The sequence below is a fragment of the Larus michahellis genome, chromosome 21, assembly GCF_964199755.1.
Source record: "Larus michahellis chromosome 21, bLarMic1.1, whole genome shotgun sequence".
In the NCBI taxonomy this organism is placed as follows: Eukaryota; Metazoa; Chordata; class Aves; order Charadriiformes; family Laridae; genus Larus; species Larus michahellis.
The window spans coordinates 4,110,653-4,132,184 of record NC_133916.1 but is presented as its reverse complement, the minus strand read 5'-3'; the positions used below and the strand labels follow the sequence as shown (position 1 = coordinate 4,132,184).

The 21,532-nt window shown below is 58.7% G+C and overlaps 1 protein-coding gene across 4 annotated transcripts in view; it reads right to left on the bottom strand.

Annotated features, from left to right (window-relative positions):
• Positions 1–21,532, bottom strand: part of FOXP4 (forkhead box P4) — a 66,139-nt gene that overhangs the window by 20,071 nt on the left and 24,536 nt on the right. For 2 of the 4 annotated variants that reach the window (XM_074564316.1, XM_074564317.1), the window contains exons 2-5: positions 21,141–21,357; positions 11,917–12,006; positions 3,430–3,552; positions 1,373–1,459 (exon numbers count right to left, since the gene is read on the bottom strand). In XM_074564316.1, the coding sequence (XP_074420417.1) occupies positions 1,373–1,459; positions 3,430–3,552; positions 11,917–12,006; positions 21,141–21,341 (501 nt within the window). In that variant the 5' untranslated portion in view covers positions 21,342–21,357. Of the gene's footprint in view, positions 1–1,372; positions 1,460–3,429; positions 3,553–6,808; positions 7,916–11,916; positions 12,007–21,140; positions 21,358–21,532 lie in introns of those variants that run through there. The other 2 variants (XM_074564318.1, XM_074564319.1) reach the window with 2 other exon arrangements.

Below are 21,532 nucleotides of genomic sequence, written 5' to 3'. Positions count from 1 at the left end.
AAAGTCTATTGAAGGCTCGAGTGGGTGCTGGTCCGACCCCGAGCCGCTCAAGCCGCCTTATTCCCCCCAACGCCAGTGAGTTCTTTGCCGTCGAGCCCCCGCCGCCGTCACCCCAGTGCACAGCCCGGGCTTAAACGCTTTCTTCCTCAAAAGAAAGCTGAATTTTGAAGTGCTGAGAGTGGATGAGTGGAAATGAGAGCGCTGGGTTTCAGGAGGGGCGATGGCAATGACCAGCCCCAGCATCCCCTTCCCCTGCTCGCTACCGATGCTCGGCCGGGGCCAGGGACCGCGCGGCTCAGCTCCACCTCCCTCCGCGCTGGGAGCCCATGGGAGGATGCCCGACACAGAGGGCGGGTGATACCAGACATACAGCAGCATCCACAATGCAAAATACCCCCCCCCCCCAGGGGGTACCACACACACCAATCTGGGAAAAGAGAGGGGCAAAAACATATAAAGAAAAGGAAGTGAGCAGTGCTGTCTGCCCGCTGCCGGTCAGGGTCAACCCCCAGCATCCCTGCGACCGGCACATCCCCAAAACTGAGCATTGCAGATACAGCCGCAACGCCTCGGAGCGCGTTACTATGGGAAAGGACAGTAAAAACTGTTGGGTAAAGGGAGTTGTACAAGACTGATGCAATCACACGCACGTAAACACTTCTCCACCAGGCAACCGCCTCCCCAGCAAAGGACCCACCGCTGCCAACCCGGTGACGTGGGGGGGGCTGACAGCATCCCCTGCCTGAGCGTCTCCCGCTGGAAAAGCCCCTTTGCCGGCATCGCTGGGATTTCACGCAGCGCTTGGGTTTTGCAGAACCACCCTTCCTGGCAGGAAAAGCCCTGGTTTGGGTTCCCACCTTGATCCCACCCTTGCCAGGGTGCTGCCGTGCCAGCTCAATCACCCGACCTGACCCACGCCGAGAGCTCAGCCCATGGGGCAAGGGCTGAGCCCTCTACCCCCCACCATGAGGGGGATTCGGGGACCCCTCGCTCTATCCCAGGGGGGCAGCGACCTGCCCCTCCTGCCGGGGAGGGTCCGGTGGCTCTGCCGGAGTCACTATCCCACACCCGCTGACTGCACCGCTCCCCACACCCGCCCCATAGTTTCTAGATGCGCTGACAAGGACACACCGCTGAGAACAACGCAGCTCGGTGCACATGCCAGATCGCAGATAGGGAGGAGGAGGAACTCCCAGCACCCGGACCAGCCGCCCCAGCAACCCCCAGGAGAAGGGTGCCCCTGTGTCCCATTCCCGCTGACTCCCAGCCGGCTGCCGTGGGTGCCGGGATTCACAAACACCTTGTTTTGTGCTGGTCCCCCTTTCATTTGGAGCCAGATCTGATGGCCCAGAACCCATCTGCGTGAGCTCACCTCTTTGGGTTGCTGCTTTCCGGCTTGCTGCTGCGTCAATAGCTGCAGGTGAAGCTGCTCCTGTTGCTTCTTGTAGTATTCCTGCAACTGGGAGGGAAGGAGGCAGGGACGGGAGGGGAGAGAGCAGCTCGGATTAGCAGCAGAAACACCCGGCTCGCGTCTCCCTGCCTGGCACTAGCCCCTGCCCAGCACCGGGCTTTGCCACAGCCGTGCCAGCTCCCGGCACCACGCCAGCACGGCAGGCTCTCGGCCAAAGAAAAGCACCCGCCAAAGGAGTCACGGCTGCAGAAGAAACCTTGGGCACCGGCTCCTAAGGGCTCTGGATCCCCACAGCGAGTAAAATCCCCCAACGCCATCAATACCCAACCTGCCGTTCTAGCACTGCCCAGTCGCCCTGGCTTTCTGCCACCGGCTGCTCTGGGAGCCTCCGCCTGGCGGGGCCTCGGGAAGGAGGGTCGCAACCCCCCCGGCTCAGTAATTCCTGTGCATCCCAGGGATTCTACAGCTGTCCTGGGGGGAAATTGTTTGATGGGGGGATGTGATACACCAGGAGCTGGGCGACCCCCTTGAAAAATGGGGTCCAGGCATCTAACCCAAGGTTTCACCAGTGGAGAAACCCCGTTTTCGGCACGGTGGGACCCCCAAAAAACCCTGGCAAGTGTTGCAAGAGCTGGGGGGCTGCTGGCTGGGAAGGGGCCGGGAGCAGCCACGGCTCCTGGTCTGGCCAGTGCAAAGCCACGAGCGCTGGGGGCTCGGACCTGCACCCCCCTTCACAGGGACCATGGCAGAGCGCAGGCAACCCGGCTCCTTGCAGCACCCTGCCCAAAAAGAGAGTTTTTCTGGGCCAGTAAAACGGAGAAAACGACCCTGGCCCCACGACGAGCCACCGAAGAGGGTCCCAGTCTGCTGGAGTAAGCGCCGGGACCTGCTGGCGTTGACACCACTTCTCACCCCGGCCCCTAAATAAACTGTTGGTGATGGATTTGCTGGGCGCCGGCGGGGGGGGGCTGGAGGCACAGGGAGGTCAGCGAGCCCCGTACCCCGCACAGGGGCGACGGCGGCGGCTCAGGAATGCCCCTTTGGATGCCGGGAAGCCTTTATCAGCTCGGGGCTGACAGGGCTGACAGCAGCAACTTTGCTTTTTCTGTCGGCGAACAGGTTTGGAAAGGCTGGGTGTTTACCCGAAAGCCAATCAAAGCCAGGTCTCTGCAACATGGTCGAGCGAGGCTGCGGGAACATTGGGTCAGGGGTGAGAGGTGTGATGTTTGGTTTTCTTCTGGTGGAGAATGCGAGCTATTCCGGCCTGGGTTGTTTAATTTGCAGTCAAACGTGTTTCTTTATCCGGCTCCAAAGAGGCTCGGAGAAGGACCCACCCAGGGTAGTGTTTACCCTTTGTTCTTTCCCTGGGGCCAACCTTGAATCCTTATCAGCCTGTTTGGAGTAAACAGGTACTGGAGGCAGGAGGAAGGGTGTGGAGGATGCTTGTGGGATTTCTCCTTCTCTCCCTCCCGCCGGCGGGAGGTGTTTACCCAAGCAGACCTGTTTTGTTTCGGAGTTGAGGTTTGGTTTTTTTGGGGTTTTTTTTGTTTTTTTTTTTCTTCTCCTTTTTCTTCCCTCTCCGTTCACTTTACATTTGATTCAGCGTTCCGGAAAAGCCGTGCGGGGCCGTGAGAAACAAACCCATGCACGCAGGTCTGGAGCCCGACCCAGGGACCTGCCCCAAAGCCCCGGCAGGGGGTAAAGGGGGGTCCATCGAGCCGAGAGCACCCACCCTGACCCCAGCTCTCCCCAGGAGCTGAGCAGCCCCAAACCAGCTCTTGTGCAGGGGCTTTCTGGGCTTTGAGACCCTGGCCCAGGGCAGCAGCATCCCGTTAGCACCTGCAGCTCTTTTCACCCCTTGGTGCTGGAAATGCTGGGAATCCCCAGGGAAATACAGGAGACCAAGGAGGCAAGGACCCCTCTGCCTGCCCCCGATAAGCTCCAGCATTCCCGGACACCGGTGGGAAATGGCTTGGCCGGACCCGGCCGATGCGCAGCCAGCGCAGGAGCCGCGTTACCTGTTGCAGCATTATGGCCTGCTGCTGCTGCAGGAGGGCCTGGAGCTGGGGCGGCGAGAGGATCTGCTGCATTTGCTGCGGCGTGATCATCTGCGGGGACATCATGGCCACGGACACGGGGACCTGCGGAGAGGAAGGACGTGTCACCACCATTCCCAATTCCAACCTTGGAAAACCCTCCCCAAATGCCGACAGCCTCTAAGTGCCTCCCACCCCCCAAGCTCTCCCGGGGCATCCTCCATGCCCCCATTCCTGCATCACCTTCTGGTGAAGCTGTTGGCCACCAGTCTTCTGGCATGCCGAGGCCACCACTGGGGACGTGGTGATGGCACCGAGATGCCCCATGGTGTAGCTGGCACCGGGATGAAGCTTCCTAAACCAGGAGCTCCCCGCACCCTGTGGGCAGGATGCTCTTTGCCCACGGGGTCTTCTTTAAATCCAATTTAGCCAGAGGAATTAGGCGTTGAGAGGAGCCAGCGGCAGATGGGCAGCCAGCTCCAAACCACGGCTCCCTCCCCTCCTGCGAGCACGGGAAAGGTGCCGGGCACCGCTCCTTCCCTTGGGGTCCCGGCGGCTGCAGGGAGCAGGGAAATGCCAAGGGAAGCGGGGAAGATACCGATCACCCAAATAACTTTGCAAAGCAGAGCACAGAGGAAGAGGTTACCAGGTTTTCCACAGACACATCAAAGCTTTACCTCCGGTTGACACCAGTAACTCACGTAATTACCATGCCAAGTGGAGGGAGGGCTAAGAAAACCTGCCAACCCCTGCCTTTGGTTATCAAAACACGGGTCCACACCCCCAGGGCAAAGCGCCGGAGAAGGTGCCGGTGATGGATCCCAGCCCCGCTGGTCCTGCCCAGGGGGAGCGATGCCACCTTCCCAACCACGGCCATCCAGAGCTGCCTTCTCCCAGCCAGCCCTTTGCCGATCCCACCAGCCCAAAGCCCTTCCCAAGGCTCTGGGCAGGATTATGGTTTTGCTGTAATTTAAGAATCCTTCCTGGGTGCTCCCTTTTCCTAGGAAAACAGATGACTGCCGCTCGTCAGGAGCAGGAGAGGCGGTGAGCCACCAGCAGCCTCCTGCCTGTCCCTGCCTGGTGGCGCTGGGGTCTTCAAGGGGACCCCAGGAAGGGGCAACTCCTCAGCATGTGGGACACAGCAGAGCCCGAGCCAGGCTCCCCGTGCACGCCAAGGACTCAAGTTTGATCCGAAGTGGACGACTCCATGACTTCTCCTTCCCTCACTCCTAGGTCTTGGGACCTCAGAGAACGAGGGACGGAGAAGCAATGCAAACGGCTCCAGAGCACCCAGCAAAGTCCAGATAAGAGCCCGGTACCTGCCAGACCCCCCTGCCCAGGACCCCCAGCGATGCCCAGACCCCCCAGCCTGAATCTGCCGCCTGCCCTGGGGGCTGCCCTCCCCCTCCAGCCACCCCGGTGGGACACGGGACCCCAGGGGTGGCCCCGTGCTGTCCCTCCTGTCCATGGCAGGTGTCCGGCCAGGCTGGAGCACGCTGACCTTCAAGGGAGACTGCAAAGGCTTATCTGTTTACTCAGGCATTTTGCTGGAGGGAGGTGTCACAAACGGCCCGAGTTTCATTTGTCGCCGGTGATCCCCCCCCCCACCAGCTGCCTTCGTGTCAGAGTTATTGATTAATTGCTGTGTGTTCACACCCAAGGGCTGCTGCTGGGGACGCCTTCGACCGCGCTGGCTTGGCTGGCGGTGGTGGGGGTCCGGAGGAGCGGGAGCATCCCCAGCAAAGAGCTGCAAAGCCCTGGCAGGGCTCCGGCACCCGCCGATGCCTGACGGGGAGCCAGGAGAGATCCGAGCATCCCCCGCGGCACCAGCGCCGGCGGAGAACCGGTGTCGAGGCCATCAGGTGCTCGCAGCCAGCTGTGCAAAGCCCTCGGCGAACATCTGGGAAGGAGGGATGCTCGCGACGAGGGCGAGCCGAGCGCGAGCGGGGCGCGCGCCCGCTGGCTGGGAGCGAAGCATCCCTGCTAATTTCCCTTTGCCAATTCATCAGCTGGCAACGTGCTCGGAATGAGAGCCCCTAATTAATTGCTCATCCGCATCCCCCATCCGGGCGGCCTCCCGCCCCCACCGCCGCCACGGCCTCTCGTACGCGTTTGCTGGCATTTTCAAATCGGAGGCATCCTAATTACCGGAGAGTTATAACACCTTCCATTTCTCGCCCAGCGGACTGACACCCTGTCAAGAGCAAAGAGAATTGCCAGAGGTTTTGACAACACTAATTGCCCCTATAATCTAAAAACACAAAGGAGAGGCGATTAGTCGAGAGGGCCCCAGCTCTCGATCCGACACGAGGTTTTCACAATGTTACAAGAAAACAAAAGTGACGCTTTTTAGAGTTTGATGGCTGCTAACAAAAGCAGAATTATATTTTCATACAACCTTTGTCTGCACTAAACGTTTTTGTTTTTTTTTTTTTTTCCTTCCGCGCTCGGATGCGGAGCTGACACGGGGAAATGGCGGCGGCTTCGCCAAGGGGTGAGGTGTGAATGGGGTGAACTGGTGCCACCTCTTGTGGGGGGCACCCCGGCTTTGCCACCTCCCCGAGCCCCGACAGATGCCGAAGCCCCACGAAGAATTTCCCCCCGGCATCGAAAACATCCCCCTCCTGCCTAAGGTTTCCCGGGAGGGCAGGAACTTTCTTTAGTAAGAGGGGAAAATCCCATATACAGCCAGTTTTGCTCCCGCTGTGGTGATCCATCACGGGTGCCGGGGAGCCTGCGCGGTGCCACCGGCAGCTGGCTCGAGCCCGGCGCGGGGGCAGCAAACCCCGGTGCTGTGGTCCCCCGCCCCGGGCTCCGGTGACAGCCCCAGCTGCCTCCCTTGGGGACGGTGACAGCTGCTGCCCCGGCAAAATGAAATGGGGACAGACACGTCTGTCCCAAGCCCGCAGCTGATCTGCTTATGGGGAGGGGGACGGCGCAGCCCCCCGGGATGATTCAGCCCCTTCGCTTGCATCCACAGCACTCAGCGGCCACCGCCTTCCCCACAGCAGGGGACAAGGCCAGCCTGGCATCCCTGGACAACACGGTGGCTTCGGGCAACAGTCGCCTCTCCAAAGCTGGGATCCAACACAAGGGAGAGCCAAAGGGCGCCGAGCAGCGCACACGGGGGACACACATGGGGTGAGCCGTGTCCTCTCCATCCCATCCACCCGGCAGCAAAGTCCCTCCCCATGTGCCAGAGGCACCGGGGACCGTCCCCGCAGGCGGCGGTGGCACCGCAGCCAGCAAATCCCTCGGGAAGCGGGTCCCAGCAGCCAGCCCCGCAGCGGCGGCGGGTCCCCGGCCAGCGCGTCACCAGCTGGCATCTGCCAGACACCGAGTCAGGAAGGGTTTGACTCACTCCTTGGCCGGCTGCCACCCCGCAAAACTGCTTACTAACAGCTCCGGCTGCCTCCCAGAAAGCCCCAGCGCTGCGGCTGCCACCGGCGAGCGGGATCTCGAGGGGGTGATTTTCCAGGCGGTCCCGGTTGTAATCCCTCCGTGCCAGAGGACGGGGAGGGAGGACGCGGATCATCAGGCGGCGGGTGGAAAACGAGATGGGTATTACAGGGGAAAGTCGGCACTCGGCGTAAGCGCGGAGCGACTCTGCCAAAGCCGGCTGAGCGAAACGGGATTTGGCTGGGCGTAACGCAGCGGGGTGGGGGAGCGGTGCTTTTATTTAAATCTTAGTTAATTTTTTTTTTTTTTTTTTTTACGGGAAGCGGATTGCAACTCCCAGCCACGAGGCAGAGCGGGGAAAGCCACGGCCCGACGGCCGGTCTTGGCTCCCAGTGCCGCAGGGCTGCCGTCAGAGGGATGGCTGCCCTCCTGACCCCCGGGACCGCCGGTTTGGCACAGCGCGGGGGCCGGGACATCCCCCATCAGCCCGGGGCGTGTGAGCAAGCCTGTGGTTTGCTCAGCCTCAAAGCATCCCTGCACCGACCTTCACCTCCCAGCCCCGCCATCACCCACGCCGGGTGGTTGCCGCAGGAGCCGCCGTGTCCCCAGGGAGCCGGGGGGAGCACATCGCAACCACCATGGGAAGGAGCACCTCCAGGTCCACAGCTAAAACCACACATCCAAGCTCCTGCGCCAGGGCGGGCGCAGCCCGGACCTTGTCCCCCCCTGTCCCTGCTGACCCCGGAGGGGCTCTGGGGCCCCTGGGACGAGCAAACCTCAACACCAGCTCCCTGGGGCGTTCGATGCTTCCCGCAGGAGCCCAAGGCACTGCACAACCTTGGCTCTGATCTGATCTCAGGTCTTAACTCCCAATTCGAAACAACAGCAAACATGTTTGTGCTGTTTTTCTTTTTTTTTTTCTTTTTAACACCCTTTTCAATTCCAAAACCAACAGAAACAAACGGAGGAGGCTGGCGAGGGAGGCGGGGAGCTGGGAATAGAAGGGGGGAAGCAATCACCACCACGAGCAGCTTCAGATCTGCTGTTTTTTGGGGCAGGGGATGAGCAAACCCCGCCCTGGGCACCCCCTTCTCGCTGCCGCAGCTGGAGGGACCCAAACCTTTCACTCCGAGTCCAGCCAGGGCACATCCACGCGTCCCCTCCTGCGCTCAGCATCCCTGGGCGAGCTCCGGGATCCAGCTGGCTCAGACCATCTGCAAGAGCTTCCAACGCCCGGGGCCAGGCAGTGACGCCATCGGTGTCACCCCAGCCACGGTTATATACACCTGGATGGGTGACACAGGGCCACCCAAACACTGCTCCAGCCCCTCTCCGCTCACACCACGCTGCGTCTGGACCTTACCAAGACGGGGCAGAGAGGACAGACCAAAATCTACCCAGGCTCAGAGGAGAAACCGAACCCAGATTTACACGGCAGCTCCTGCTCCATGTGCCAGGCTGGCTTTTGAGGCTGTGGGGGTTATTTTATGAATACTTTGAAGAGCTTTAGCACCAAAGGACTAATTGCCCTGGGTGGTGGTGGCAGGAGGGCAGCTGCATGGGGCGAGCGGGCACCGGTGTGTCTGCGTGGAGGACAACCGGCCTCTGATGTTCAGCCGCACGCAAAGAAAAGGAGGAATCAATCCCCTGCGTGTTCAACCCAACGTGCATCCTCGTTAGCGCGGCGTGCCCCACCGGGGAGGCACTAATCGCGCATAATTGGGCTGCGAGTCGCTGGAAGTTGAAAGGGAGCTTGGCTGGGGGATGCTCATGGCAGAGGCTGGAGCGTTCGCTGCCCGGCAGCCCCTTCCTCGGCACGGCTCGGGTGAGCCGCTGCCCCCCAGCATCCTCCTGCCAGGATCCATGGGCATGGGGCGCTGGCACGGCTCGTCACACCGAATCCACAGGGATCGACACGTCTCCTTTGCTCCCCCGTTAATCCAAAATGCCCTTGCGGCAGCAGGGAGCACGGAGCGGGATGGCGGCGGCGCTGGCAGAGCCGGGGGCTCCGGGAAGGATGAGGGGGAGCGGCGGGGGGAGCGGGGATGGACGGCGGTGCTGCGAGTTCAAATGGAAAAATCTAGCGCCGCGCGAGCCGAGACGGACGGGCTGCTGTATTTTTTTTCCTGGAGAGGGACCGCAGAAGGGCTGGTATTGATCTGTCTTCATTACCCATTTCACTCAAGTTTCAAATCAACAAAATACACTTTTCCGCTCCGCTGCCCTCCCCGCCGCAGCAGACAAAAGAAAAGCAATTTCCCGCAGTTCGCTCCAAACTCCTCTCCCCTTCCCTCGGCGCCCTCCAGCCCCTCTCCCATTTCGGAGGCTTTTTAAAACCTCAGCAAGTTGCTCCCGCCGGAGGCTGGGAGACTCCCCCGGCTCCGGGAGCCAAGCTGGGGAAGGGACCCCAAAAAGGGCACCCCATGATTCAGCGGTGCCTCAGAGCCCAGGAACGGCCCAGCACCGAAAACAGGGGGCACGGACAGACTCCCCACCGCCTTTCCAAGCACACTCCAGCACCTCGCGCCATGGGCTTTACCGCATCCCCGTGCCGGCAGGATCCCGGCGGGATGCACTGCTCCCGACCAGCCTCGGGCAGGCACGGAGTGCCCTGCAGCAAAAGTCCTCAAACGCAACACTTTGTCAGCATCCACCAAGTTTCTAACAGTTTTGAAGTTGCAAAGAAAAAAAACCATTTTAAAATGTTTCGGGTGGGCTTTTTTGGCTTTTTTTTCCTTTTTTACTCTTCACACACCCCTCCAGGCATCTGGGGGGAGAGAGGGTTCACGCTCCAAACCCCCCCCCAGGATCCCATCAACCCCAGCAGCTCCTTGTTTGTCTTTAAGAGCAGTCCGTCGCCGCCTGTCATTACCATCCCTGCTGGCTTGGCGCCCCAGGAACGTCCCCGTCCCCATCAGCAGGGTGGCAGGGAGCTGCGAACGCATGGTGTCGGCAAGCGCAGGAACCGGCAGCCATCCTGGGATTTGGGTGCTGGGACGCTCCGGGGGGACCCTCCGATATGGGACACCGCACCCCCCGCCCCAAATGATGTGGAAAACCAGCCCCATGTCCCCAGGCAGAGCGAGGGCACCCCAAGTCCCAACACTGCAATGAACACCCCGGTCCTGCCGCGCTCCCCCCTGCTTCCCCAGCCAGGGGCTGCTGCAGTGGGACCCAGCCTTCCTCCTCCTCCTCCAGCCGTCCTGGCCAGTCTCATCCACACCACTCTGCCGTTAGATAAACTTCCTTTCAAAGGAGTCTGCTTAATCCTCTATCTCCCCTCGGTCAGATCCCGCTCCAGCTGCCGGCCGGGCCAGGGGGAGGAAGAGGCCGGTCGCTGCTGAGTTATGAGCTATTTCTGACTCACGTCTACAACTTTCACAAGTCTTTTCGCAACGCAGAAAGGGAGGAGGGGAGAGGAAGGCAGATCCAGTTCACTCCGGCAAAGCCGCTGGCCAGATGGGCAGGGAGGGGAGGCGGGAGAGCGGCAGGGAAAGGGGGGGACGGGATGTCAAGCGAGCGGCGAGCGAGCGAAGCGTGCGTGTATTGCAGGCGGGGGAAGCGGGGGAGAGAGCGGTAAGGGATAGGCAGGAGAAGAAGTGCAGGCAGGAGCACAGGCAGCGACACGCACCCACGGAGGGGAGCGAGGCGCCGGTTACCGGAATCTGACTTCACCCTCGCTGCCTTTGTCCTTCGCAGGCGTTTTCCATGCAGTGACTGCATTTCCTTCCTGTGAGCGCCACTGGAAAAAGCCGCCTGTTTGTGCCGCGGGAGCCCTGACTAATTCCCGCTGCTTGTACCCGGCTGCTGCTTCCCAACCCGTTGGGGCAGCCGGGGGGGGGCTCCGGGCTCCCCCCTGCCCACCCAGGTACTGGCAGCACCGGGATGGCACCGGGAGAGGAGCCGGCGATGGCCCGTCCCAGTCCCGGCTCTCGCCGCCCTCCCGCTGCCGTGCCGGCTCAGCCTGGCATAGGCAGGACCTCCAGCTCCGAGAGCGCTTGTGCTAATTACTTTCCTTTGTTAATTAAACCCACGTGGCTCTAATAAGGTAACCTGCTGTTCTCCGATAAATTTAATTAGCCTGAAGGGAGAGCCCCTCCGCACAGCTATTTAAATTGTCACTTCCCATCGCTTGGGCTTTGCTTCTTTCTGCCTCCCTCTCCCCGGGTTCACTCCCCTCGTCTGCCCCTTTCCTTCCCATCTTCTGCCCCTTTCCTTTGGCGGAGGAGGGCAGCAAAGGGGAGGACCCCCTCCCCCAGGGGAGCAAGATGTCACCCAAGGGTGCTGCATCCACCCAAAGCCCTGTTTTCCTGCCGGTGCCGCCAAACCCCAGCCTAGACGGGCCTTTGTCCTGTCCCAGGGGCTGTCCCATGATGGAGGACCTGCCCTGGCTGTGGAACCAAGGGACTGTCCCTTATCCAGCCCCAAGGGACTGTCCCTTACCCAATCCTAAGGGACCGTCCCTTCTCCAGCCCCGCGCCCCGCTCACAGCACCCGGAATGAATCCTGGGGTGCCCCAACGCTGGGAAACTCTGCACCTCCCTACCCAAAATGCTGTCCCAAGGGATGGTGGCACACGGTGACCTCTCCCCAGTCCTTACCCCACCTGGAGCCAGCCCTTCTCTCGCATCGCCCTTTCCCACCATGTCACCACAGATGAGGACCACAAAAATACCCTCCAAACACCCCTGCAATAAATTTCTGGAGGTTTATAGGGGATTTCATAGAATTATGGAATGGTTTGGGTTGGAAGGGACCTTAAAGCCCAGCCAGTGCCACCCCCTGCCCTGGGCAGGGACACCTCCCACCAGCCCAGGTTGCTCCAAGCCCCGTCCAACCTGGCCTTGAACCCCTCCAGGGATGGGGCAGCCACAGCTTCTCTGGGCAATCTAACTCTTTAGGTTAGATTTAACTCTTTGTGGGCTCCTGGTGTGCTTTGGCCACCCCAAAGACGGAGACAACCTGTGTTTCCCCATTCACTTTCCCACCGCATCAGTTTGCAGCCGAGCCCGTCCCGACCAAGGGGGTGATGGGGACACATGGACACACACACGCGTCCTCGGGGCTCACCTGCACCGCCGGCTGCTTGCCCTCGTTGCTGCTGGGGGAGCTCAGCCCCGTGGCCTGCTGCAGCAGGAACTGGCGTGCCACCTGGAGAGCCTGCAAAAGAGACACAGCGGGTGGGCAGGAGGAAGGGGTGCCCTCCTCTTCCTCCTCCCTCCTCCGGACACCCTCCCCAGGGCAGCACCCGGACTGGCTCCCCACGGCTTTGATTCACGGGGTGCGAGCGATGCGCAAGGAGGGCAGCACTCCCCGCGCGCTCCCTCCTGCCACACCAGTATGACCAGTACATCCCATTACAGGCCACCGCTCTCCCTGCGCCCCACAGCCCGGGGCGACGAGGACCTGGGGACAATCCTACCGTCTTCCAAAAACCCCCATCATGTCTTCAGCAAGTCACCAGGTCCAACATCTTCATCCTCCAGCAGGTTCCCAGGCGGGTCACCCCCAGCCCCAGCACATACTGGGACCAGGCACAACCAGTGCCCAACCTGCGACCGGGGGGGTCCGGCGGAGGGTCCAGCTCCCGGCTGCTTTATCCTACCCTTGCATGGAGCCACCACTACTTTTTGGCCGCAGATGACACCCCTGGTGTCTAAAGCTACCATGTATATTTAATTTTACATCTGATCATTGTGCTGGAGCACCAAAAAAGTCCCACTCAACGCACAGATTTGGGTCAGGCAGGATTAAACCCTGAATTAATAATCCACGAACGCATCCGCACGGAGTTTATAGCGACGCAGGAAGAGTTTAGCAACTCGTACAAGTGACCAAGATGAAACCTGCTTGTTTTTACGGGTCTTTGCCTAGAAAGAGTTACGGGTTTCCTCAAGTTGTCTGTGGGGAAGACGGTGTCTCGCTGGGAAGTCGCGTAACAGGCAAAAGAGGGAGAAACCCACATAAATCGATAAAAAACAGGTGTGGAAACACACGCAGGCACAAGCAACCGGGAGCGAGATGTTCACAGCGGCGTCGGCAGCTGAAGAAATTTGGTGAGATTACGAGAAATCCTGCAAAGAGAGAAGGATGGGAGAGGAGCAGGCGCGAGCCGGCGGGTCACAGGCGAGGGCGAGCACCGGTGTGTGCAAGCGGAGAAAAGGAGCTTCATTCAGGAGCTGGGAAAGGGAAAATAAAGCACTACCGAAAAAACAAAAACAACCCTGCGGTACCCGGCTGCTGCTCCCAGCCCCGCTTCCTCGCACGCTCCTTAGTTTTGCTTTTAAGGGAATTTTTCTTTATTTTTTGGGGGGTGTATTTCCGAACAACCAAACCATTGTAGCCCTGCCTGCGGGACAGGTTCGCGTTGGGGGTCAGCGCCCAGCTCGGCGGTTCCCCCCCGGCTGTCATCACCCCGGCCGTAAATCACTCTCCCGGCTTCCAGGCGGCGGCGGCGCGTCCCGAGAAAGGGCCGCTTGTTAATTCTCCGCGTTTCCAGCCATAAAGAAGAAAGCCCCCAGCCCCAGCGCCGCCTTCCCCATCCCTCCCTGCCAAACCCGCTCGCAAACCGGAGCAGCGTCACCCCGCGGCGCGGATGCACCTTAATACGCCCGCTCCGGTCCACGCGCTAATTATTTAAGCTCTGCGAACCAAGGGGCACCCACAGCACCCTTAAACGGTTGCTCAACAGAGCACCCATGAAGACTCATTACCTGCGTTTTAATCAAAAGGTCCCGTTTCGTGCTCCTCTCCGCAGGGGGCTGCTCGGGAAGAGGGTATGCAACGGGTCTAAAGCAAAGGATGGCCGAGCTGCGCCGCTTTTTTATTTTTGTGGATAAATCCATCCAACCCGCTCCTTGCGCATGGACAGGCATTAGAAGCGCACTTGCAAAATGAGAGTTTTTTTAAAGATTTTAAAGAGCCGAGGGTTTAGCAGACGCAGCCTTACTCATTTTTCTTAAAAGAAAAATCATCATTTCATAGCAAGGGCCCCAAATCCAAGACGCACCCTCTGCCCTGCTGTGTCTGTCACCGCCTGCATGAACCAAACGGCCCCCAAGAAAGGCAAAAGCCCAGGAGTTTCAGAAGCAAGACAGGATTCCGACGTTACGCTCCCGTGATGAATCTCCGGGGCTGCCCCACAGCCTCCGCCTCTTCCTCAGCATCCCCGGCCGGCTGCTGGGGATGCTCAAAAACCGCGTCCCCACTAACTTGCAAACTGGCTTTAGCCAAACGACTGAAAAACCATAAAATCCTCAAGGACAAACGTGGCAACGTGCTGCCGGGAATCGCTGATGGCACGAGCCCGTGGTCCACGTCCCGGCGCCGTCGCAGCCCCAGCGCAAGGCGCGTTTCTCCACGGGCACGTTATTCCCCTGTTATTAACAGTAATAGATGTGCATCGGTAATGCGAACACAAAAACCATGTGACAGTTATGACAGCTCAAGGTCTGATATTTTAATTACTTTTTGAAATGAAAACAGTAATTCCCAGTTAAAAGCCAAGGGTGGAGGAACTCAATCGAGGGCTGCTCAGCGTCGGGATGCAGCAGAGGCGGCAGGTCCAGGGCTCCCGCCCGAGGATGGCTGCTGGACCACCGGCTGCATCCCGCATGCGCAACGGCTGCCCGAGCTCTACCTATTTTTCCACACGTCCGTTTGACAGATATTTGCAGGGGTTTGGTCTCTCCATCTCCACCACATGCAGTTCCTCCAGTGTTCGGAAGGACAATCTCATAGAGGTGACCTGGCATGGCGGGTCCCTGCCCCAGCCCAACAAAAATCACTGCAGCAGGTCGGGAAAACACAGCAAAGAGGGGAAAACCAGAAGAGACCCAACGCCAGCACCCAGGTGAAGCGCTAAGCCGGACTTCTCCCAGAATCTCGCTTTCTAAACCCAAACACTGGCTGGCCCGCGGGTGCCACCGCGTCCCCAGCGCCCGGCTGGCTCAGCCCTTCCGCTGGCCGCCCACCCCGCGCCGCCTCTCAGGGGGGAATTTAATTCACTCCCCGCTGGCTCTCTCACTTTGTTGTGCTCTGAAGCATGAAATTACAAGATTTACGGGGGGGGGGGAAGAAAAATAATAATAATAAAAAAAAAATGACATGGCCTTACGATTGCACACAGGGGCCTCCCTACCACTGCCGCGGAGCTGCCCCCTCCCTCCCCGTCACCCGGCAGCGATTTCCACTTCAGCCTAAATTCAGCTCAGCCTGCAAATGAAGGATGCTCTGGCCGGCAGCAAACCTGTTGCACGGCTGCACAAGACAGACGGAGCCCCAAGAATTGAATTTCGGGACGCAGAGCATCCCGTTATCTGTATTTATTACCCCGCGGGGCAGGAGGAGCAGCCCGGGTGCCGGGGGCGGGGAAGCCTTTCCATAGGGATGCACAAGGAAAACGTCACCCACAAGCTCTCCCTGGGGCTGAGGAGACGGCAAGCAGAAGGGAGAAAGTCTCCTCGTAGGAGTGGAGGGGTTTTCACCTCCGGGCTCTGTGAACTGAAGAAAAAATGATTTATTTAAAAAAAAAAAATAAAAAATATCCTGCTGCATGGTGTTATTCAAGAGTCATTAGCATGTTACCCGTAATTAGGAACGAATGGGTTGTGTCAGATTCATCATGCTCCTGGTTGGCTCCCTTTGATCAGCAAATTATCCCATTAAAAAGTTTGTAACGTCTCAGACACTTACGTCAAAGAGCTGATGCTTTTTGGCTTTGCCCTCCCCAAGAGCAGCAGCAGGAGGTTTCGGGGCTGAGGAAGACGATGGTGACCCAAACTGCGCTGGGGGTGACCCAAAACTACCCCAGGCTACATTGGGGCATATAAAACATCAGTTCAGAGCAACACTCGAAGCCCCCTACCCTGGTAGAGCCATGCCCGGGGTAGGAAAGCTTTGAACCTGGTGGGATTTTGCTCATTTAATTATTTCAGCTGCTGCCTTTTTTAACAACTAAACCGCAAAATCTCAGACAAGGTCGCACCAGTTTCTGGGTGCGTTCTGCGCTATTTCTCCAACTACGTTCAGCGTAGGCTCCGTGATAGAAATAAAACGCAGTCTGCAGCTATCACGGCTTCTAAAGAAGTATTTTTAAAGGCGACCAAAAAGCTGAAAAGTACTTAGACAAGTTCTTCGCGCGTCGGAGGAAAAGCCTCCCCCAGGCTCAGCACCTCTGTGTGCCCCACGCGGGGTTTCTGCGAGGGTTTTCGCAGCGATGCTGCAGAAGCCGGGAACCGGGGGATGCCGGAAGGGGCGTGCTGGGACGGCGAGGGCTGGGGGGGGGGTCAATACACAAACCATGCCTGGGATTGAGCCAATTCGCTGGATAAACCAAGGCTGGATCCTCCCCGCCCCCGACTTCAGGCAAAAGCATCTCATCCTCCAGCGGGGCAGCAGCCCGTTATCCCGCCTTCCACCCAGCGTAAATGGGAATTATCACTAATTCTCTCCCCAAAAGGCTCATGCTCCGGTTGGTGGGACTCCACACCTCCACTCCGCAGGTGATGGAGGTTCCCAGGAGCGTGGGGGGGCCAGCTTTTGCCCGCCTTCCCCATGGCAAACACCACAAACTCCCCTTCTCCCACGGGGAACACCAGGTCCCGTCTCATCCCGGGGAGAGGAGACGGCGGCTCCCATCCCGTTTAGGGTGGGCTGACCCACACTTCAACCCCCCGTTAATCTCCCATCCCTGCCTGGCCACCTTTTTTCCCCCCATAAAATTTGCCCAAGCCGAGTCTATCCGAGGTCTCCCATCGCCTGGTCAAATTGGGAAGAAATAGGTCAAGTAGTTCAAAAAACTTTGGCGAGGTTGGAGACATCCCCGGCTCTTTCTAAAAACACACAAGCCTGGGCCTCCCCAAAAATCAAACAGCGCAATGGAAAATCCTGCCCAGGGTATTTTTAAACCACCTTGTTCTCCCAGGTATTTCGTTTTACGAGGGTGTACTTTTTAATTACGCCCAGCGGTGCCCGGCCGCTCCAGCTGCCGGAGCCAAAAAGCAGCGCGCCGGCCGCCTGCCGCGCTGGGGATGGGAAGCACTGCCCAAAAATAGCCGAGGGATTTTCCACCTGGATGGGATCAAAGCTTTGCACGGGGGTTTTAACCCGCCACGAGTGAAAAGCCGCGCGAAAAAATGATATTAAACCAAGAATTTCGCCAAGAAAGGGGATTCTATAAAGAGCGTGGATCTTCCCTTTTCCCTCCGTTCCTTTTGGAGGGTAGAAAGAGGTCGGGAAGGGATGAAAAAATGTTAAAAAAAAAAAGATTTTTTACACTAACCTCATAAAAATGACATCGTCACATTCCAGAATTAGAGCTATTAAAACAACACACACACACGCGGATATTTTTAGATGGATATTAACGGTAAATGATGCCATATTGAGAAGCACTTCCACCCAGCCTGGCCCCGGTCTTGCTTAACCAGAACCAAATGGCTCAAAGAGATGAAAATTAACAAAAATGACACAAGTCTTCACAAAAGGGGGGAGGAAAAAAAAAAGTCCTTTTTACGACCGTCTCTGCGCCTCTCCCGCGGCCCCAGCTGTTCTGCCTTTCGCTGCACACGCTAATGCTTCTGGACTTTATTCCTCCGCTCCTGCCTCCTCGATCCTTGCAGGCGAGGGGTTAAACCCATTCCCACTAATCAAGAACACAAGGAACAAGCTCCCGACCATCCCACCCCATGGAGAAAAAAGAAAAAAAGAAAAAAAAAAAAAAAAGGAAAAAAAAAAAAGGGGGGGGGGAAACCCCCCACCCCCTCCCGCATTTGTACTCGGTAAAATATGAAATATAAATCAAGGGACCTAATAGAGAGATGAGTTTCACTTAAGTGCTCTGGTCTCATTTTTATCTTAAACACCCTAATAATAGCGGATTACACAATATATTTGAGATGTGATCACATGTTTTATAGAACGGTATCTTTCCTACGGCAGAGAAGTGCCTCTCCTCCCCCCACCCCCACCCTTCTTTAACTACCAAAAACCTCTGCTTTGCTTCTTTTTTCTTAAAAAAAAAGTCTTATTTTTGTTTAATAACTTAACGTTTCTTCGACATGTGCCTGCAATAAACTGCAAAATTATTTTTTTTTTTTTTTTTGCATAATGAAAAAATACGCCGACCAACGCTAGAGCGAGCGAGCGGCTGGATTTTCCAGATGGCTCCTTTTCCATGGGATTGCAAGTTGGAACGAGCTACCGTGTGGCTGCTGGGCTCGGGGACTTTTCCCGTCATTCCCCCAGGACATCCCTGCTCCGAGCCCCTCCGTGCTCCCACCCTGCCACCTCTTGCCCTCCAAATCCACAATTCCCCCCCGCAAGACCCAGCCGTGAGCCCCCCACGGCTTTAAACCCCAGCTCCAGGAGGAAACTTGCGAGATTTTTTGCAGGAATTCCATGGAAATCCTGAAAAGACCTGAATCACGGCAGAGCACCCCCCCGTTCAGCACGGCAGCACCCACGGGTCTCCTCTGCGCCCCCCCATCGTTCCCATGGGGTGCAGCCCTGCCCCCCATACCCACGGCGGAGCATCCCCATCCTTCTTGCACTGCAGGGATGCGACACCCCCATCACCCCCCCCCTGCCCCGCTGCCCCCCGTTTCCTGCCCAGCTTTCCTCCGCTGAGGATTACTGGAGGATAGGGGGGGGTCCCGACGTGGCGGGAGGGGAGGTACGAGGGGCCGACCCCCACGTTAAAAACTCATTAATGCGCCAGGGCGGCGGGGCCCTTTGGATCCCGGCCGGAGGATGTCAGCGCGCTGGAGGTCTCGCCACGTTCCCACAGCAACGGCGGTGGGAGACCCCGGGGGGCGGGCAGCCCTCCCATGCCCCCGGCCGACCTCTCCCCTCCGCCAACCCCGCCACAATGCGGGCGCGCGCTATTCAAGCTTTTCAACCCCAATCCCGCCATTGAAATCCAAGGATTTAACCCAAACGCCCATCCCTTGGGCTGGGGGGAGAGGGAGGAAGGGAGGGGGATGCCCTTTCTCCACCCCATCCCTGCCGGGCTCCCGCTCTCCCTCCAGGATCTCTGGACCACGGGATGCTCTGAGGTCGCACGGAACAGGGTGGAATGATGGACCAGGCGCTGCCGAGGATGGCCACAGAAAGCTGTGGCTGGCAACCCCTGTCCTGGGCTGGTGCAGGCAGGCACCCTTGGCCCTCTTGCTCCAGGGACTCCCCAAAACAGCCTCAGGGGGTCCCCGAGCACCCTACGATACACCCGCCTCCCCCCAGGCTCCCACCCGGAGCACTCGCCTCCAGACACCATCCTCGGAGCGGAGTTTTAACCCGAGAAATCCCTACAAAAGGGTTGTCTGGGTTCACCCTTTCGAAAGGGTTGACAGCAGAGAGACTGCGGGCCCCAAGGAAGGTCAAAACCAGCTCTTTTCGCCAAAAGGTGCAAAATCAGCCCAAAAGGAGGGCAGAGAACATGGCCCCGGGGAGCCGCACCGCCCATGCCAAGCCCTACGGACAGGGAGTTGTACGGCACTGGTGGCCCTTCAAGCCTGGGGGAGGTGGTCAAGTGGTGGGTTCCCACCCTTCCAGGCTTCCTAACGTTTCTTGGGGATTTCGTACAGTTAAATAAAAATAAGGATTGAGCACCGACATTCTGGGAGCTGCGGCGGAGCCGGGACGGAGGAGCCGGGAACTGCCCAGTGGTCCGGGAGCCTGGCTGCGACTAGGGGGGAACGCTGGGTGCTGCCGAGGATGGTGTAAAGCCTCCATAAAGCACTTAATTGTGCAAAACTCTATATATGGGGACATTTATTCCTGACCCCAGCTGGTGCTCAGCCTGGTCCCTGAAGCATGAAGATTGATAGTCCTCGGGATGGGGTGGTGGGAGGTTTTTTTTCCCTCCCCCCAAGGTGCTGTCATTGCAGATGTCATTTGTTGTTGGAAGTTTACCAAACCCTCTCCGCCTTAGTGAATTCCCCGTGCCGGCGAGTTTCCCAGGGTAATTACACTGGGAATCCGAAAGAAGAAACGCAAAAGGATGAAATTAAACCTTGGCCGTGCCTTGGGCAGGGCAGGATTTACCGGCTGAGCTCAGGGAGCGACATCCGTGGGGATGAGCCAAGAGCAGCAGCGCTCCGCGTTGCACAAATTAAAAAAAAAAAAAACAAAACACAACAGAACAACCACCTTTTTAAATTTTTTTTCTCCGTATTTTCTGGAGGAGATAACCCCGTTTCACGACCACGCCGCCCATTTTGCACCGTTTTGGCCGATCGGGAACAAGCATCTCCCCTTCGCCCCTGGCTCCGGCTGCCGCTCGGTGAAATTTGGGGCCGTCCGCGGCGCGGGGAAGGGAGCGAGCGGCGGCTCCTTCGGCAGGGGTGACTCGCAGCGGCATTACACGCATGATTACCCCGCAGATCAGGGGAACAGGGGCTTAACTGCGTGAGAAACGGCTGTTATTCAGGTAATGGATTTACAGCGCTCACTACTAAAGTATCAGACACAGCAATTTTTTACAGCTTTCACGCTGGAATTTATGGCTCGGGGAGGCGATCTCCATACGAGGCAGGGATCATTGCCTTATTTAGTATCCCAGGAGGAAAATTTATGTTTTCTCCCAAGTTTGTTTTGAAAGGTAACCTGCAGGCACGCACACACGTTCCCCCCCCTGCCTCCCCACAGCCGCCGGGGCGCGCAGGGGGCGAGGGCAGACGTGTGCCACGCGGCTCCCGGGGTGCACGCGCGTGTGCTCACGACAGAGCTCTTGCACGCACGTGTCAAAGTCACACGTGTCCCCGGCCACGCATGTGGTTAATTAAGCTGAAGGCACCAGGAGCCCCAGAGAAGGGAGGGGACACCACCTCTGGTAACTAAATACAGACTCGGAGACAACCTGCTCCTTATTTTACAGCCAAGGGGTCTTTGCTCTGCTCTCACAGCCCCCCTCCTTTTCCTGCCCCGCTCTCCCCCCGCACCCATGGGGGACACACAGGCAGAGCCGCCAGCACAGGATGGGCCTCCCCCCAAAACCCCAAATGGGGCAGCAGCCACCGTCCCACGAGCTGCAGGGAGGGATGGGCTCCATCTCCCAAGGGACGTGCACCCCCAAGGACAAGCACGTGGGTTTTTTGGGGCAGCACCTGCTTTTTGGGGCACCCCAACTTCAACAGGGATGACCAAGCCTGGTGCCACCCATCTTCTGGGCCGGCCCCGGGGACAACAGAAGGGTTAAACTGTGTGTTGCCCCCAAACCCGTATCCTCGAAGGACCCGGTGCCCCGTCCCCTTGTGTAAGGCGGGTACGAGAAGGAAGCGGGGTGTCCCTCCTACCTGCTGCTGCTGGAAGTGCAGGAGCTCCACGGGGCTCATCTCGCCGTTGGTCTCCCCGCTGGCAGCTCCTTCGCGCCCGCCGCCCCCTCCGCCGCCCCCCGCGCCGCCCCCGCCGCCATCGGGCTGGTTGCTGAGGCTGCTGACTCCGTTTTGGCTGGAGGGAGTGGACCGTATCGTCTCCGAGGCGGATTCAACCATCATGACTTGCTAGCAGGACCTGAGGAAGAGGAGGAGAGAGCAGAGGTTGAGAAGAGAGTCCGAAATCCCTGTCTTGGCATCCCCACCTCCGCCTGCCCCATGTCCCGTCCTCACCCTGCCCCGTCTCCCATGCCCGCCAGCTCCGGCAGGGGAGATGCAGGGATGGGGATGTCAAACCCCGGCCAGTTTTAGCT